Below are 16,223 nucleotides of genomic sequence, written 5' to 3' on the forward strand. Positions count from 1 at the left end.
TCAGGAGGAATTTGACTAGCTGACAAGACAAAACTGCATCCCCACAAGAGCTTTCACAGGAATCAGAACCCAGACACCAAAGCTGAAGCTGGCCAAAATCGAGTTCTAAACCTTTCTTGCAGGTCAAGAAAACCACCAGAACTGGATCAAATAAGCAAACTGGATCTTCTCTGACTTCTAGGGAAGAACACACACGTATTAATGCCTATATTTATTCCAATTCTGTTCACAACTTCATGCATTTATCACATTAGAATACAAATATATAAAAATATTCCCAACCACTGTTTGCAGACATTAACAGGTCAACTAAGAAACACAACTTGTTTTCCTTCAAACTGCTGAAACAGAAAAAGGAGATCTTAGACACAAATAATGTAAATAAATATTTCTCTATATTGTCAGGTCTGTTAATAAAAAGGAGAAATGAAATTTAGAGCATCACTGAAAACTTTTCTACTAACAGGTCATTTTAATAAGGAGGCACCATATTCAGCATGGAGTGAGTAGACATGAACTCATGTGGTTCATGAACACATCTGTCTCTGCTACTGAAAACCAAACAGGTGTACGTGTTACAAAAAAAGTTTTGAAGCAGTGAAGAAACCACAAATGATCTAAATATTGGTAGATGAGGGAAGAAAAGAACAGAAGAGAATCTCAAAGACATTCCAAGTCTGGTGTAGGCAGATTCCCCGAATTACATTCTAAAAATATTTCCCTTGCAGAACAGCCCTGACCAGATTCTCCTTAGAATAAGAGTTGCATTCACAGACAGAAAATACAATATTTGGAGACTCAAAACACTTGCAGAAACTATGCAAATGTAATTTCAACCATGTTGACAATATTATTTCTATTTGAGAATATTATTTCTATTTGAGAATATTATTTCTATTTGAGCTATGTGTGCTAAGACAACAAAAATATTCAAAACCGGTATAAGATGCAACCTTGTCTTTGCAAGGAAAATATTACCAACTTGACTGTTGCAGAACAATTCCTTCAACGAAATATGAAGAAATGCAATAAAACTCCAAATACAAGAAATGCAAAAGGCTTGCTTAAGTAACAGCCTGCAAACTGAAACATTTGCTTGGCCTCATCCCAAGACAGTTCCTCTGGTTTTCATCCCTCTCATGCTGACTGACTGACTCACCAAGGCATTCACATTCTTCCATTCTAATCTTCAACTTTTTGATCTCAGGGGAATGGACAATTTACCAGATAAGGCGATGAGGATGGTGCCCACCTTGTGAACTCGTTTCCACAATTACCCCTCCAGACTGTCTTTTGGCAAAGCTTTCATATGGAAACCCTTTCATTAAGGTTTAATTTCATGGGTGCCCCCAGAGATTGAACAGTCAAGTGAATAGGTAAGTTCTGCTTTGCTCTTGGTATGTATATATATATACATATATATATATATATATGTGTGTGTGTATGTATTTTTTTTTCAACATCTGTGTAACAATGACCTTTTAGTCAGGAACAGCATTCAAAGCAAACTTGTGGACCTTGCTAAGGATGAAAGGCATCTATAGGAGTTTAAAGGAAAAAAAGGGTCAAGCCTATGGAAGAAGACTGTACTGAGAATTACTAAAGAGACAAGCTGCACCAGACTCAGGAAATCCTTGATACAAAAACAGCTGGATATGGGGAAGGAGTCAGGTTAAGCCTCGTATATATATATATATATATATATATATATATATATGTAAACTTACCCTCTTTCTATGCACATGTTTGCTTAGGGCTACAGTCCGAAGCAGGATACTGGGCAAGACGCACTCAAACAAGTTATCACCACTGTTAGGTAGGATGCAATTTTAAGAAAGGCTAGGTTCACAAAGAGCAAAACGGAGTTGCTTTGCCATCAAGAAACTTCCATCAATGGATTCTCACCACTACACATAAAAACATAACAAAAAATTGTTTCAGGAAGGAGGGGCTGAGCTGATGCTACCAGGACTCCAATAAGCTACAGAGGGTTTTGTGGTACCAGACATGGAAAGCAGGGGAAAAAGGAAGAAAACAAGATTCTGAAAACAGAATCTGATGCATTTTCAACAGCTCTCTACAGACAGCAATCCACCCTTCCTCAAACCACTAGCAGTGCACTTCACATGGTTTTATACAACATGAGCAATCCCACCTGCGAGGCTTCTCAGTGAGCTGAGCTGATTCAACAGCTCAGTGTGGGCAAAGTGGCCGTCCTGCTCTCCCTGTTCCAGTTCATGCTCTCCCACTCCTCCTACACCAGTTCCAGTCTTATCTGAAACTATACTGATTTCAACTATCTAAAGTAATAGACAACAAAAGCAGCAAAACCATTAATATTTTCTGTTAGTTTAGTGAGATAAGTCAGCCCACCAATCAACAGCTCAGGGGTGAGCAGCTGGGAAGCTCTGAGAAGGGGAATGGATACTGCCCCTTTCAGCATCATGAAGCTGTTAAACATCAGCACAGCCATTTCATGAAAATTCCCCCTAATTCACCTACTCCTGAACAGAGCTTTTGGCTAGACATGAAAAAAAGACAAAAACCCCAAACAAACAAACAAACAAAAATGAAAATCACACACACACAAAACCAACAAACAAAAAACCCCCAGCAAAAAACAACCCATAAACCTTGAAATATGTTTTCAGTTAAACAGATTTTTACGTATTTTAGATCTTATTCAAACAAATCTATTTATATTTAAAAATACAACAATGCTGATCCAGTACCTCAGCTTACTACACAGTCTACTGAAATAATTTCAATTGTATTAAAAATGTAGAAGCAATGTAGACATTACTGGAAAAGTGCTAAGACAAGTCCAATAAATGACTAGCAGAAATTATTTGAGAGGCATCTACCTATAATAAAGCTCACCTATAATAAAGCAACTGGGTGCAAGGGAATGAGAGGTACTGAATCCTGGGGGGAAAAGAGACCAGAAACACACACATCTGTTTGTTAACTGTAGATAACAACACTTCCTCTTTCTCACTAGAATGCTTTTTTTAAATGCAAAGCAACTTTTCCTCAAGTGTAGTTACCTAATTTAAGTTTGTGTTGTTTAACTAACTAAACACAGTTTGAAGTCCAAAATGGAGCCAAACTTCAGCTTATTTCCCAGCAGCTCAGGTAGGTTCACCTCTTCTAGGTTTTCCTCAAGACCACACACACTGTAACAGGTCAGTTGTTGCAAAGCAGTTTCCTCAAGACCACTTGAAATCTGATCAACTGCACATTTCGCAAACAACATTTTGTTCAATGTTTTACCTTCACTCAAACTCTTAAGAAATGTTTTACAGTTATTTTCAGGTTTCCCTAAAAGGAATCTATTTCTACCAAGTACTAATACCATACGCTTGCACAGCAAGCAGCAGATGTTCTAGATAAGCATCTCTATAAATTTATACTGGACTAACTTGTGCACCAGATCAGCAACATGAACACATCGTAGTTAACTGCTGCAAGACTCTTCCTCGCTGCACAAGTCAGTGGGATACATAAGCTTTGAATTTTTAAAAATATGAACAAGCACACTAGCATACCATTGTGAGTCTTAGGCCTTAGAACAATGGGGTATTTTTACAAAGAATTTGAAATGCTCCACATGATATTGCCTTATAAAAGATAATGGCTTTATTTTACTTCCCGCTTTGCAGAACAAAAATTTCTGTGTTATTTACAAGCCGATAACGTGAATGTTTGCTTGCATGTAGTATCTGGAAACTGCATTATAAAACATACAAGGAATTAAAAGCAGAGACTTAAAAGGCAAGGGTTTTTTTACAGTGCACGTGTAAGATGTAGAGAAATGACAAGTGTTTAAAGAAACAGAGAAATTCCACTGGAGAATAAGAAATACAGTCCTCAGCAGTATCATTTTTCAGCTGTGTTTTCAACTCAGATATTTCAAACAAAGAAACATGAAAAGTGTGTAGAAATCAATTACAAAAGTGAAACTATCTTATCTGGTTTTACTATTTGAGGAAAAATATTTCCAAATGCCTGTTCTGTGTGTCTTGGTAGTTGAAATTATCTGTTACTTAAACTTCAATTAATTTTTTTTTTCAGTTGATTCAATTTCAGGCAACCTAGTCAGAGAAATTTACTTTAAATAAAAAAGGATGCTGTCGAACATCATGGTTTCCCTTCAAAATTCTGCATAAGGGTGACAGTCCTCTTGCATTTGTGCTTCTAAAATGCCTTCCACAATGAGGTGCTGACCCGAAACAAGAAATATGAGCATTATCACAATACAAATAAAGGCAGGACTAACTGCTGGATATAAAGACAGCAGTAAAGTAGTTAATGTTCTCAAGCTAGGGTTTGACAGAGAACTGAGAACACTGCCTGTATACACACCAAGACAATAAAAAAAATATAAATGAAAGAAGCAAGTTACATACTCATGATACATGTACCTACTAATTTTCTCCATTAAATGGTTACACATTGAAAGCTCTCTTTCAAGGCTACTGTGAACGAAAACATACAGACATCACCTTAATGTAAACTTAATGATACTCTGCAAACAAACTAGTTAAGGAGCAAAGATGTTCCAGTAGCAAAGTCTGCAGTATCAAACACACGTACAAAAAGCTTCTGAAGTGCAACATCGAACATTAGAATGCAACATCTCGAAATTTTTTCTTCATATACTAGTATTCATTTAAATTTATGCAGTACTATCCCCAGTTGAACCTCAAATGATGGTTCTTTGCTAGATTACATTGAATAACTGAGCCACAAACAGACCCAGGTACAGTACTGACAATTGTCAGCACAGCTCAACCAGCTAAATTGGCCACAATTTCTTCAATATATGTAGAAACATGTAGTTTTTTGGTAAACATCAGCCCATGACTTCCAGTATGAGTTGTTGATCAGCAAAAGATTCAACAAGGTTGTTGAACTGAAACTGAAGTGTCAAAATAGGTGGAAATTATAATCCCTTCATTCTCCCATGGGAAATTCATAGGATTGCTGAGATGCTCATGCCAACTCAAAAATCATGTGGATCAGAAAACATACCACATGAACCTTTCATTTTTGCCTAGCAAAAAAGTGTTTCTGTGGCTCAAGCAGCTGCTACAGGGAGCCAAAGCCTCAGACCCACAGCTGAGAGTCTCACCGCGTTTCTTCACTCCTGTTATCACGCACAGCGCTGTGTGTGCCACACACTGCTGTTAATTGATCGGCAGCTTCAGACAAGCCCAGGAGTTCCTGCCATCAAGAACATGTTCTCTGAGGTATCTTTCATATCAAGGGGCGAGAGAAAGAGGCAAACGTTGCTGGCTTGAGAAAAATCTGTTAGGGATATAAACACCACCATTTCCCAACCTTTGCAAAATTAGTGAGCACAGGGGCCAACTTCTGTAACAACATGCTCACGCACTGGCTTGGACAACAGGAAGAAGTCCTACCTCAGCTTTTAGAAACAAGGCATGGGAATTATTATTCACAGTGTTTTACAAGCTTTTTTCTACATTTGAAGAAAGTCAAAGTAATTTCTTAACTGCATGAAGTTTATGCTTCCCCTCCTCTCAAAAGGACGGAGCTATGCTTGCATTTTAAAAACTGGTAATACATATTAAAAAACCTACTGATGACAGAATCTCACTTTTATGGGGCACATATGTTGTTCAAACAATGCTGGGGAACAGTGTCATAAAAGGAACAACTTTGAAGTTCTTGATATACAGCTAGTCCAGCACATTTTTTGTAATAAACCATTTAAATTAATAAGCCACTTTCGTAGTATTTCACCATCTTTCAAACTTTTGCAACAATGTTTGGAAAAACATATACTATTCATTAAAACATCATAAGAATCATCAGCCATGCATACAACACTTGGTCACTTTAGAGTCCATGTATTAATATATTCATGACTTATAAAAGGTAGAGACTTACACAAGTCATTAACCTCCATTATTAACTGTTACAGCACCCAACAGCTTGCCCATGGTAATAGCGTGTAGCTGCCTATTCTACCTTGTATTACCATGGTCACACCCCTCTGTAACATGCCCATAATGTGTTTATAACTTGAAACACTTCATAAATGATTTATAAAGAAACCTTAAAATGAAAAATGCCCCTGTAACTCTCTTTTTTTTTTTTAACCATTTGGGCTCTAAAGACACAACATGTGAAAGCACAAAGCAAAGATGAAAACAAGATACGTCTGCTTTTAAGATGACAGATGAAGAAAAATGACTTTTGTTGTTTTAAAAAATATATATTTCCAAGGTATTGACTACTCTCAATTAAGCTAATAATGGAACTGTATGATCAAGAGTGTAATTTTATGAAGTTTTAAACGAAGGGCAGTCAGAGAAGCGGTAGTTTATGTACACTTAACTGAACTGCAAAGCGAACACAAGAACAGGTCTAAACTTTCAATCAGTATAATCACTCACCAATTTCAGCAGGTAGTTGCTTGATTTTGTTCTCTCGTATGCTAAGCATGGTGAGTTTTGACAAGTTTTTGATATCCTTTTCCACAGTAGTTATACGATTAAAGCGTAGGTAAAGGGTGGCGAGAGAGCCCAGCCTGTACACCACCGCCGGGATCTCCCGCAGCTTGTTGTGCCGCAGGTCAAGCATGCGCAGCTTCTTCAAGTTATCAAGAGAGTCAGGCAAACTGGTGAGCGAGTTCTCACTCAGGGCCAGTGTCACCAGGTTCACAAGACAGCCCACCTCTGCCGGTAGGCACTGCAGTTTGTTACTGTATAAATAAAGTTCTGTTAACTGCGTTAGCTCTTTGATAGCTGATGGAAGCATGTGTATAGACCTCTTGGACAAGTCCAAGCGCATAGAATTCTCTTCCCGGCATTTATTTAGCTCTTTGATCACCTCAGCATTGCTGGATTTTTTGCGAGTACCTGTGGCTGGATTAGGTCTTTTTATCGTATTGTCCACTGAAAAAGCTACCCCAGGCTGCGTGCTACTGGAGTCCTTCTTTCCATCTTTGGCATCTTTCCCTTTGGTCTTAGGCTCCTTTTCTTTGCTCTCTTTCCCAAATCCTCCAGAGGCTTTAGCCTCCTTCTCCCTTTCTTTTGATGATGGGACTTTTGGATCCTTCTCTTTACAGTCCTTTTCTTTTCCTAGATTACTACTCATGGTGACTCAACGTTTAGCAAGCACCACATGAAATCTGTTTCCGAAGTCCACAAGAACAATTCACTGCTGAGGCAACAAGGATCCTTAAAACATGCAAGTGTTGAACCAAGGGAGGAGCTTCAAAGGTGTGGTACCCATTTGCTACATATTGGTTCCGAAGGCACTCTTTCCTTATCCTGGTTTCAGGAGATTCAGCTGTAGAGATTAGGTCAAATGCTCCGTATTAGTACTTCTGGAACACAGAATGAAGAGAAGCCAAGGTTAGTGTAAATACAGAACTTAATTTTAAGCTAAATGTTGAATGTTTCTACATAAAGTATGTGCTCACAAACTTAGGTTAATGATTTGTCTTTCTGTTCAACAAATGTCAATGAAAAACCCAGGGCTAAACCAAATATACTACACATATTGCTCAAAAGACCCACTGTGGTAGAAAAACTCTACTAAATTAGTATATATGAGGAAAGAAAAATTACAATTCTTACACATAATACTGCCTTCACTACTACATCTGAGTCATCATCTTACATCTTACCTAGTTCTTAGCATAACACTCTGGTCACAAACATGAATATTCTCTCTCCCCTCCATGCCCAGTCAGTCCATAAAGATCTGCTACAATTTTAAGTGCCTGCCTCTTCAAACAAACCTGTATAGGTTTATTCTTTCAGCACAAAAGAGTCTCAATTCTACCTACAGTGAAATCTAATACACTATGGTAACACAAATACTTTGCCTTAAGATCTCTCTTCTGAACAGCTCCGAACCACAGGGCTCTGCTTTTAACGTAGAGCAGAACATTGTCACCAGCTTCACATGCTTTGAAGATCCAAAACCAAGGAATTTTAAAATAAACTTACCAAAAAGCCAACTGCAAGCCCAGAAAAAGTAATGTATTAGGCTTCAAGGTAAGACAAACTATGAAGGAGTTTCTCTTGAGAGTAGGATACATCATCTCTTTAGACAGTATTTTGAATCTTTTCCCCTTCAATGACTACAATGCAGCCTAATAAGTGAACAGAAGTCTGAAACCTATAAAGCTCCATTTGCATTTTTACAAATCATCATGCATCGTGGGAAGTAGCTCTGTTTCATGTTTCAATTCAAAACACATGACATGGCCAAGAACTCCAAGTTTCTGAATAATCTGGAGAAGTTTTTCAATGTTTCTTTGTGGAAGAAAATAAACAGTCAATCAATGGCAACACTAATTTCATGTCTCTGTGTTAGTCCACCTTTTAGCCTTGTTAAGCAGCATTGACTGATGAAGAAAGTTTATTTGTATCTCAGAAGAGCACCTTGTTTCCCCAGACACCTGAGCTACGTTAAAATACCCTTAAAACCACTGCAGGAGCTGTGTCACTGTCCTGGCATTCCAGCTTCTGCAACAAGTCCATAAAGCTTGTAATCAAAATCAGTTTAATAATATTTTGCATACTTAAGCCATCAGCAAGTACTTTTAAGTACAAATATTTTTTAGCAAAGTTCAAGTAACTATTTTCAGTTGGGGTCTCACTATGTATGCTTACCTTATATATATATAGAGAACACAAAGGTGCATGCTTTGCTCCATATATATATATATATATTCATTCACATTTTTAAGAAAAAGTCAAGAAAATCTATTTAAGGATGGTAAGAAGGACAAGCCACTTTTCCTCAGCTGCAAATCAAGCTGTTTAGTAATACAGTTTGAAAGAGAACCTGCCTCAGGAGGTGTCTTCCAGCCCTGATTCATTACTGTTGCAGGATCACAAAGTGCGTGCTACAAACCCCATAATATTAAGAAAAAAACCCAAACAAACATTGCCTCCAGTTACTGTGTTCTGGACCACTTTGTTGTAAGGGACTATGGCCAAATGTTAGCAGCAGCAAGCAAAAGCTGTTTTTAACTTGGAAACTTTCTGCACTGTTGAATTTCCTAAAGCAGCACAAGTTGGTTCTTTACTGTATCCTTAAGATTTCCACACAACTTTTACACCATCCATTAACTTGACCAATCCTCAAGATTACTAACCTCACTACACTATATTTTAAAACTTGTTCTCAGCACTGTATAATCCACACGCTTGTAAAACTCCAGTAATAGGAGATCCAATGACTCCAAATGCAAAAACGCAGCTGACTAAAGGGTGGGAGCCTGAAATTCCTGACAACATGTTTTCAGTATGAAAGGTAACACAAAGAATCCAGAACTAACACGGTCTCTAAATTCTTATAACACACAGAAAACTCAGCCATGTAGCAGTGCCAGACAGCTACAGCTCCACATCAGCCTTAAAAGTGCGAAATACTCAAAGGGCTGCTGCTCTCATGGGCTTTCAATTCAATCAAGATTAGGACCCACCAAGAGATTTGTTTCATTTTTTATGTGCACAGCAGCTGAAGGAGGTTTTGAAAGAGCCTCAGAAAGGAAAGACGGCTGGAGATTAGTACTGCTGAAAGCAGCTCGGTAGTGCAAGTGCTCCAAATAATCTGCAAGCATTTCACTGCCTTGGTTAGCAATAACTTTAACTGTACCTAAAAAAATAGGGGAAGGGGCACCCCCTGTTTCAACATGCCAGATTAATATTTCGTTTTCTGGTAAGGAACAAAAACCTTTGGCTATACGAAAGAATAAAAATTGAAGAGTCACTAAAAAGCAGTATCTGAAATATAAAAGAAAATCCAGAGCAATACAAAGGGTTATGACCAGAGACTTCAACATCACCCCACACTTAACAGGAGGCAGTCAACTTGTAGGCAAGCCACAGGCACACATGGTTTTCCAACACACAGAAACCAGAGCCCAGCTTCCAGTGCAGCAGGCCTTCAAAACACACTCCCTGTTCAGAGTGACAAAAAATCTAACAGTTAAATGTACTGCAACTATGGCATCTTTATCTCTTTACTGAGGATTTTAATTTCTGCCTGAGACTGCAACATGTATTTTAAAATAGTTAGAGAAGATTTAAAATCATAGAATCGTTAAGGTTGGAAAAGACCTCAAATTGGATCATTGGGTCCAACCGTTAAACGAGGATAACTGTGCTGACCATATCCCCAAGAGCCATATGCCTTTTGAACACTTCCAGGCATGGAGATTCCACCACCTAGACAGCCTGTTCCAACATCTGATCACCCTTTCTCCTAATATCAAATCTAAACCTCCCCTGGTGCAACTTGAGGCTGTTTCCTCTCATCCTGTCACTTCTTACCTGGGACAAGAGATTGACCCCCACCTCGCTACACCCTCTTTTCAGGTAGTTGTAGAGAGTGATAAGGTCTCTACTGAGCCTTCTTTTCTCCAGGTTAAACACACCCAGCTCCCTCAGCCACTTGTCATAAGATCTGCTTTAGCCTCTTTCTTTTCAAAGCCATTATCTAATACCTAGATTGACTACAACTAGCACTTACAAGGAAAAAAATAAGCTTATGATGAAACCTTTACCAGACGGAACACAACAGCAGGGGAAAACATCAAAGAAAACACCTCAACTGGAACAGCCTCATATCTGTAGTCCCCAACAGCCCTAAAACACTGGTATCTCTTTGCCCTTTCTTCGGGTCACTCCTCAGGGATGAGATTTCCAACAGCAGAAGGTCCCACTGTAAAGCAGGTACCAGTCACATTTCACTCAGTTTCTCCATGAAGCAGTAAATTCCTCTGCCACAAGGCAACATTTATGTCGAGGTGATTCATTACCCTTGACATCCCTGCAACCCTTCTTCCCCTCTTTGTTTTAGTTCAGGTGGAAAAAGTCCCAAAGAGTACAAGAGCCAGGGCAGAACTGCAATTCATGACACAGCCCCTTCTCTTCCCTACAAGCCCCTCAGTCATCAACTCCCACAAGGGAAAGATGTCCAAGCAAGAAGTCTTCCTGCCAAATGACATTGACTTACCCCCAAAATTGCCCAAATCTCTGAAACAACTGTTCTAGACTGTCCTGTAAGTACAGTATGGTGTTCTTGTATCATAACAGAGGCAGCACAGAACCTAAACAACGATACGAAATTCGTCTTATTTCTAGTATTTTATAACTTTTAATACTTGCCATTGCAACCTATCTATAAAAGTATTTTTAACATAGCTGCATGCAATATAAATGAGAATACATATTTGACACTGTATGCTGCTCTCTGGTAGTAGGCCTAACCCTGTTACCTCAATCCTATCAACATGTATATAAATGAAGTGCCCACCTTCACATAAGCTGGTGTACAGAACTTCTCTTTCTATTGCAGATCATTCAAGCTCATGGGGTTACTCACATACATCAATTCAAGAACGTATGTAAACTTTTGGTGGTCATGAGTATAATTACATATACTACAGAGGAAGACAAATGTTTCAAAAGGTTATTCATATTTTTCAAGCCCTTTAGGTTAAAGGACAAGAGTCATCATCAATTCTAAGCTACAGTCAAACAAACATTCATTGTATGTCAAAAGGAGAGCTTCTTTTAGAGATATTTTTAGCAAAAGGAAATTCAGTGAAATTAGTCAGTTCTGCCAACTACTTCCATTTTCCAATGCTGTTCAAACTGACTTCCTGTCAATATTAATTGACATAAAAACATTTAACTATTATTGTCTTGGAGAACTTGGAAAATTTAATAAGACTCTTGCTTGGCACAGTATATGAGGGAAAATAAAACTTTTAGAGAAGTTAAGGGACACAATCTCTTCCCTATTCCGAATGGTTTTTTTGAAGTAAAATATTTGTAAATAGCTATAAATAACCAGCAGAGTTTTGATTCACTCCTCATGTCAAGTGAACATAAACCAGATGTATTTATTTTTTTGGGTCAACTGTAACTGATGAACTTTCAGAAACAGAAACAACTTCAGCCTAAACTGTATCACCTTCCATACTGCCTGGATAAGAGTAATGCACTAATCCTCTATATTTTAATGATTTTCTTTTATATGTACAAGTAATTGAAAAGAGATTTCAGTTATTCTCAGCAATACAACCTACATTTATGCAATAAAAGTTTTATTAAAACTGAGGTAATGTAGGAACAAGCACGTCTGCAATTTCTAGGGATACTAAACTAATCACTGCAATTTGGTAATATAAATGCTGATGTTTCCCGGTCACTATCTAATACAATATGAGGTTTGAGATAAAGGATTTCACCGAATTGCTATTCAAAAAAATGCTGTAAAAGACCTAACTGTCTCCAACACACTACTGCAGAACAAATTCATTACCCCAGCCCCAATAAAATAATCAACTGCCAATATTACCTCATAGCTTGGTAAAGACTTTCCCTTGACTATATATTTAATTTAGACTTCATACGAACAAACTTTCAAGCAGCTTGCATGCAGCTCTCTAATGAAACACTGCCCCAGGGCCACCCTGGTGCCAGGGTGCCCAATCTCAGGTGCAGGGGCAGCCAGCCAGCAGGAATGGCCAAAGCTCACCTTGCTGACAGCACCCAGGTCCCTCTCCAAGCCTCACTGCTCCCACCTCAGAGCAGTGAGAACTCCCACAACAAGGCCATTGCCGCATGAGGTACTCTCAGCAGTCCCTCAGTGCTCTGAGGATTTGTTAAAGTGTCTTGTGACTTGAAAGTATACAGAAGTTTCCTCTGAGTTCACAGAGGTGGTTGAAGAAGAAATCATTAATTGAAATAAAATATCCTCCCACAGTTGAAATATTTCCCTCTAAGTGATGAGGCTAACCAACAGTAGGCTTTTCTGCCAAAGGAAAATCACATGGCACATCATCTTACAACATGGTCACTTTACAGCTCCACCTAAACTCTTACTGGTTCCCATTTGGTGTTTCAGTAAACAAACCAGGCACTTGAAATCATCAACCTTTCTAATATTCTGAGCATGTGATATATAAGGCATCATTTTCAATCAAGCCTAAGAGACTACACTCAAATGAAACAGAATTTTACTTCTGCAATGTAGCAGGAAACCTACAGGCCTGCATTTGAAAGGAAAATTCTTTACTACATGTAAAATTTTATATCATGGGATAGGAATGATTTTTCTCTTTATTCTGTGTTTGTACTAAACTCAACCCAAAGGGCACACACCACAGTTAGGGCTTTTCAACCCGAATAACAGAAGAGGATCATTCCAAATATGACACATGTCAAAGAAATAAGGAATCAGCTCAGACTTACTTGACCCTCTAGAATAAGCAGACAATGATTCCACTACAAAATAAAAAAGAAAATGTTTCGAGATTGCAGTTCTGATCTAGGAAATTCTGATTAGTCAGCCCTAAGTGGCTTTGAACAACAAGGTAGAGTTCAAACACTATCTAGTAATTGCAACACCACCTGCTCATGAGCAAACAACAAACAAACAAAAAAATCTACCTTCTTACAAGTACTTACCCTTTACTTAGAATAGCACAGGATATATCAAAAACATTTCATATTCCACTACACCACACACATGAACACATCAATAAGCAATGGATGAAATTTAAAGCTTAGCCCAAGAGGCTACAATGACTTTCCATTCTCAATACCACATATGCAAAAAAAAAAAAAAAAAAAAAAAAAGCAAACCCAAAAACAACAAAACCATGGTCACGACTTTCATTTGGAAACCCAAACAGCTTAAGCCAACGAGTCACTTGCAAACAAAGCACATTCTCTCCTACAATTTGCTTCAAACATCTGACCTACAGAGTTTTCATCTGCATAAGTGCATTTCAGCTCCTGCCACTGCAGCCACCACAGACCAGCTGGGAGCAAACTGCTGAATCAGTCACCAGGCGGTTACATGGCTCCTCTGAACACAAAACCTCATTCAGAAGTAGGGAGACAGCACGGGAACCATCATAGATCCAAAACATCTCTTCATCTATCTCAACAAAAGTAGTGCTCCTAAAATATGTCAACAGACACCTTCTTTTATTTGGGAAGAATCTCCATTATTTTGGAGTACAGGATGGTCAATGCCAGTAGCATAATATTGTAATGATTCTTCCTGCCAGCTGCAATGCTTGGCTTGTTCAATAGAGAAGGCTAACCATTAAATTCATCTCAGTCCTGCCAGTAAATGCCCAGCTAATAGATTCCCAATGTAGCCTGATTTCAGTACACCTGGCTGTGGCCCCACTTTCCACCCTAATCCCCTCACACTGAGGGAGTAGTTTGTTGCCTCCCTGTACACACAGCCCAAGCCTGTGGAGCTGGGTAAGTGAGGAGCCTGGACCCTGACAGCCCACTAAGCCCTTTAGGATATCTTCATCTGCCAAAGGACTGCAGTCAAGACCATTTCCTGACTGCCTGCTGCTTCCACGGCTACAGAACAGCTGAGCATTACCCAGTCTCGCATTCAAACAAAACCTGGAGGTCAAGGGAGTAACTGAGCAAAAGTCAATCCAAAGGGGGAAACAACCAGACCGTTTCCAAAGGCTTCCCGACGATTTACTCGTGGTGTCTTAAATCTGCAGACACATCTGTAACTGTAGGCACCTAATTACAAACCTATGTGCAATTAAACCTGAAGCTCCTATAAATAAGAAAGAGATGCTTGGTGGTTGATCATTTTGTGCTTGCAGAACCAGGTATATCTGCCAGGACATCCCATCCCAGCTTCTGACACAGCCATGCCTTTCCACAGCACACAGGCAGGCACATGGGTGTTACTGCTGGTTTCAAAGCTTTGGAATCCATCTTTTCACTCGCTGGTCGTCAGATTTGCTGCTCTCTGGAAGTAGTTCTCTACACTAAGTGCCAGGTCACATACCAAAGTCCAGAGCTATCAGGACAAAAAGGCTCCACGCTTGCAGACAGAAAGTCACCTACGCCTTGAAGTTCCCAGGAGGTAGAAATAATCTTTTTTGCCCTGCCTTTGAACTCACCTACCCAGTACAAAAATACACAGACTGTGATTCACTCTGTGCACTCCAACATTATTTTTATGAAGCATTTTCTCTTTTTCTCCTTTACAGGAAAAACCCCCACTAGTTTTTGGCCAAGTTATAAAGTACCATTTCATGTTTTTGTAGAAACAGACTCCAAGAGCAAGTACAAAGAATTCTGCTAACCCCATGTGGCAGCTTATTTTAATATGTAAAAAGGTACTTTCTGCATGTGTGGCCCCCCAGCATGTACCTTCTGAGCTGCATGTCTCTGTTTCCATGGTAACTCGCTGTATCAGCAGGCTGTGTAATCCTGCATAATACATGAAATTTGAAAATTGTAACTTATTGGATGAAACAAATTTCACGGGCTTAGTGCAGGTTCTAATATGCCTCAAGAAAAGTTATTCTAAGTGGACATATTCATCTAGTAAAACCCAGTTCTCATTTTTGTGACTATACAAATTCTGTACTAACGTGCCATACAACCTTCCACGACAGCAAGTGCTCCCAACCCACCCAACACCCTCCTTTGAATAAAGATCACTCTGCTGTAGCAAAAACTTACTTTCCACTACAATAAAACTTCACTATTACCGCTACACAGCATCCAGGCGCAACCATTCAGGTCCCTCAACAGTTCCTATTAACAAAGGAAGCAGCCTGCCACACACAGCTGTGGTACAAATTTGACACAAAATGGCACTGGTCCCACCAAAGGTGATGATACAAACTTCAAACCAGCATCAAATATTTTTCTTTCATTCACCATTTCCTCTGGGCAATAAAAACAACTTATCAAAACAAAACCTACCAAACAGGAGACAAAACAAGAATGATAGGCAGGAGAGAAAGTAAACACACAGAGCAACAGCAGAGTAACATATCATCTACTAATTATCTATATTATCAACAAATTAAGTTATATTGATCCTACAGAAATTAGGACAAACCACACACTAACTTCCATCTCAGCTAAATAAAACATTGCTCCATTACTATCTAGAGTGGCACCCCACCCTGGCTCCTACCAGCAACACAGAATTATCTAGCAAAAAAGCAAAAATCTTGTTTATTGTAGCATTTCTCCTTGTTTCTTTGTCTCTGAATTTGATGTAGTAAGTTTGCTCTTCTTCTTCAACATCTTTTATGTAATAATTATGACCATTTCACAAAGTTCAGTGCTGGATGATTTTCAGTCCCTTGAATTTTCTGACCATAATTAGTGACTCTGTAGGTCACAAGATCCTTTTGCAGAGGAATACTATGC

At 38.9% G+C, this 16,223-nt stretch overlaps 1 protein-coding gene across 3 annotated transcripts in view; it reads right to left on the reverse strand.

The window, feature by feature from the left end:
- SHOC2 (SHOC2 leucine rich repeat scaffold protein) overlaps positions 1–16,223 on the reverse strand; it is a 64,826-nt gene that overhangs the window by 31,636 nt on the left and 16,967 nt on the right. For all 3 annotated transcript variants that reach the window (XM_051800463.1, XM_051800461.1, XM_051800464.1), the window contains exon 2: positions 6,426–7,360. In XM_051800463.1, the coding sequence (XP_051656423.1) occupies positions 6,426–7,128 (703 nt within the window). In that variant the 5' untranslated portion in view covers positions 7,129–7,360. The remainder of the gene's footprint in view (positions 1–6,425; positions 7,361–16,223) is intronic.

The sequence above is a fragment of the Manacus candei genome, unplaced genomic scaffold, assembly GCF_025592945.1.
Source record: "Manacus candei isolate 608988 ecotype Guabito, Panama unplaced genomic scaffold, ASM2559294v1 h1tg000050l, whole genome shotgun sequence".
NCBI classification, from domain to species: Eukaryota; Metazoa; Chordata; class Aves; order Passeriformes; family Pipridae; genus Manacus; species Manacus candei.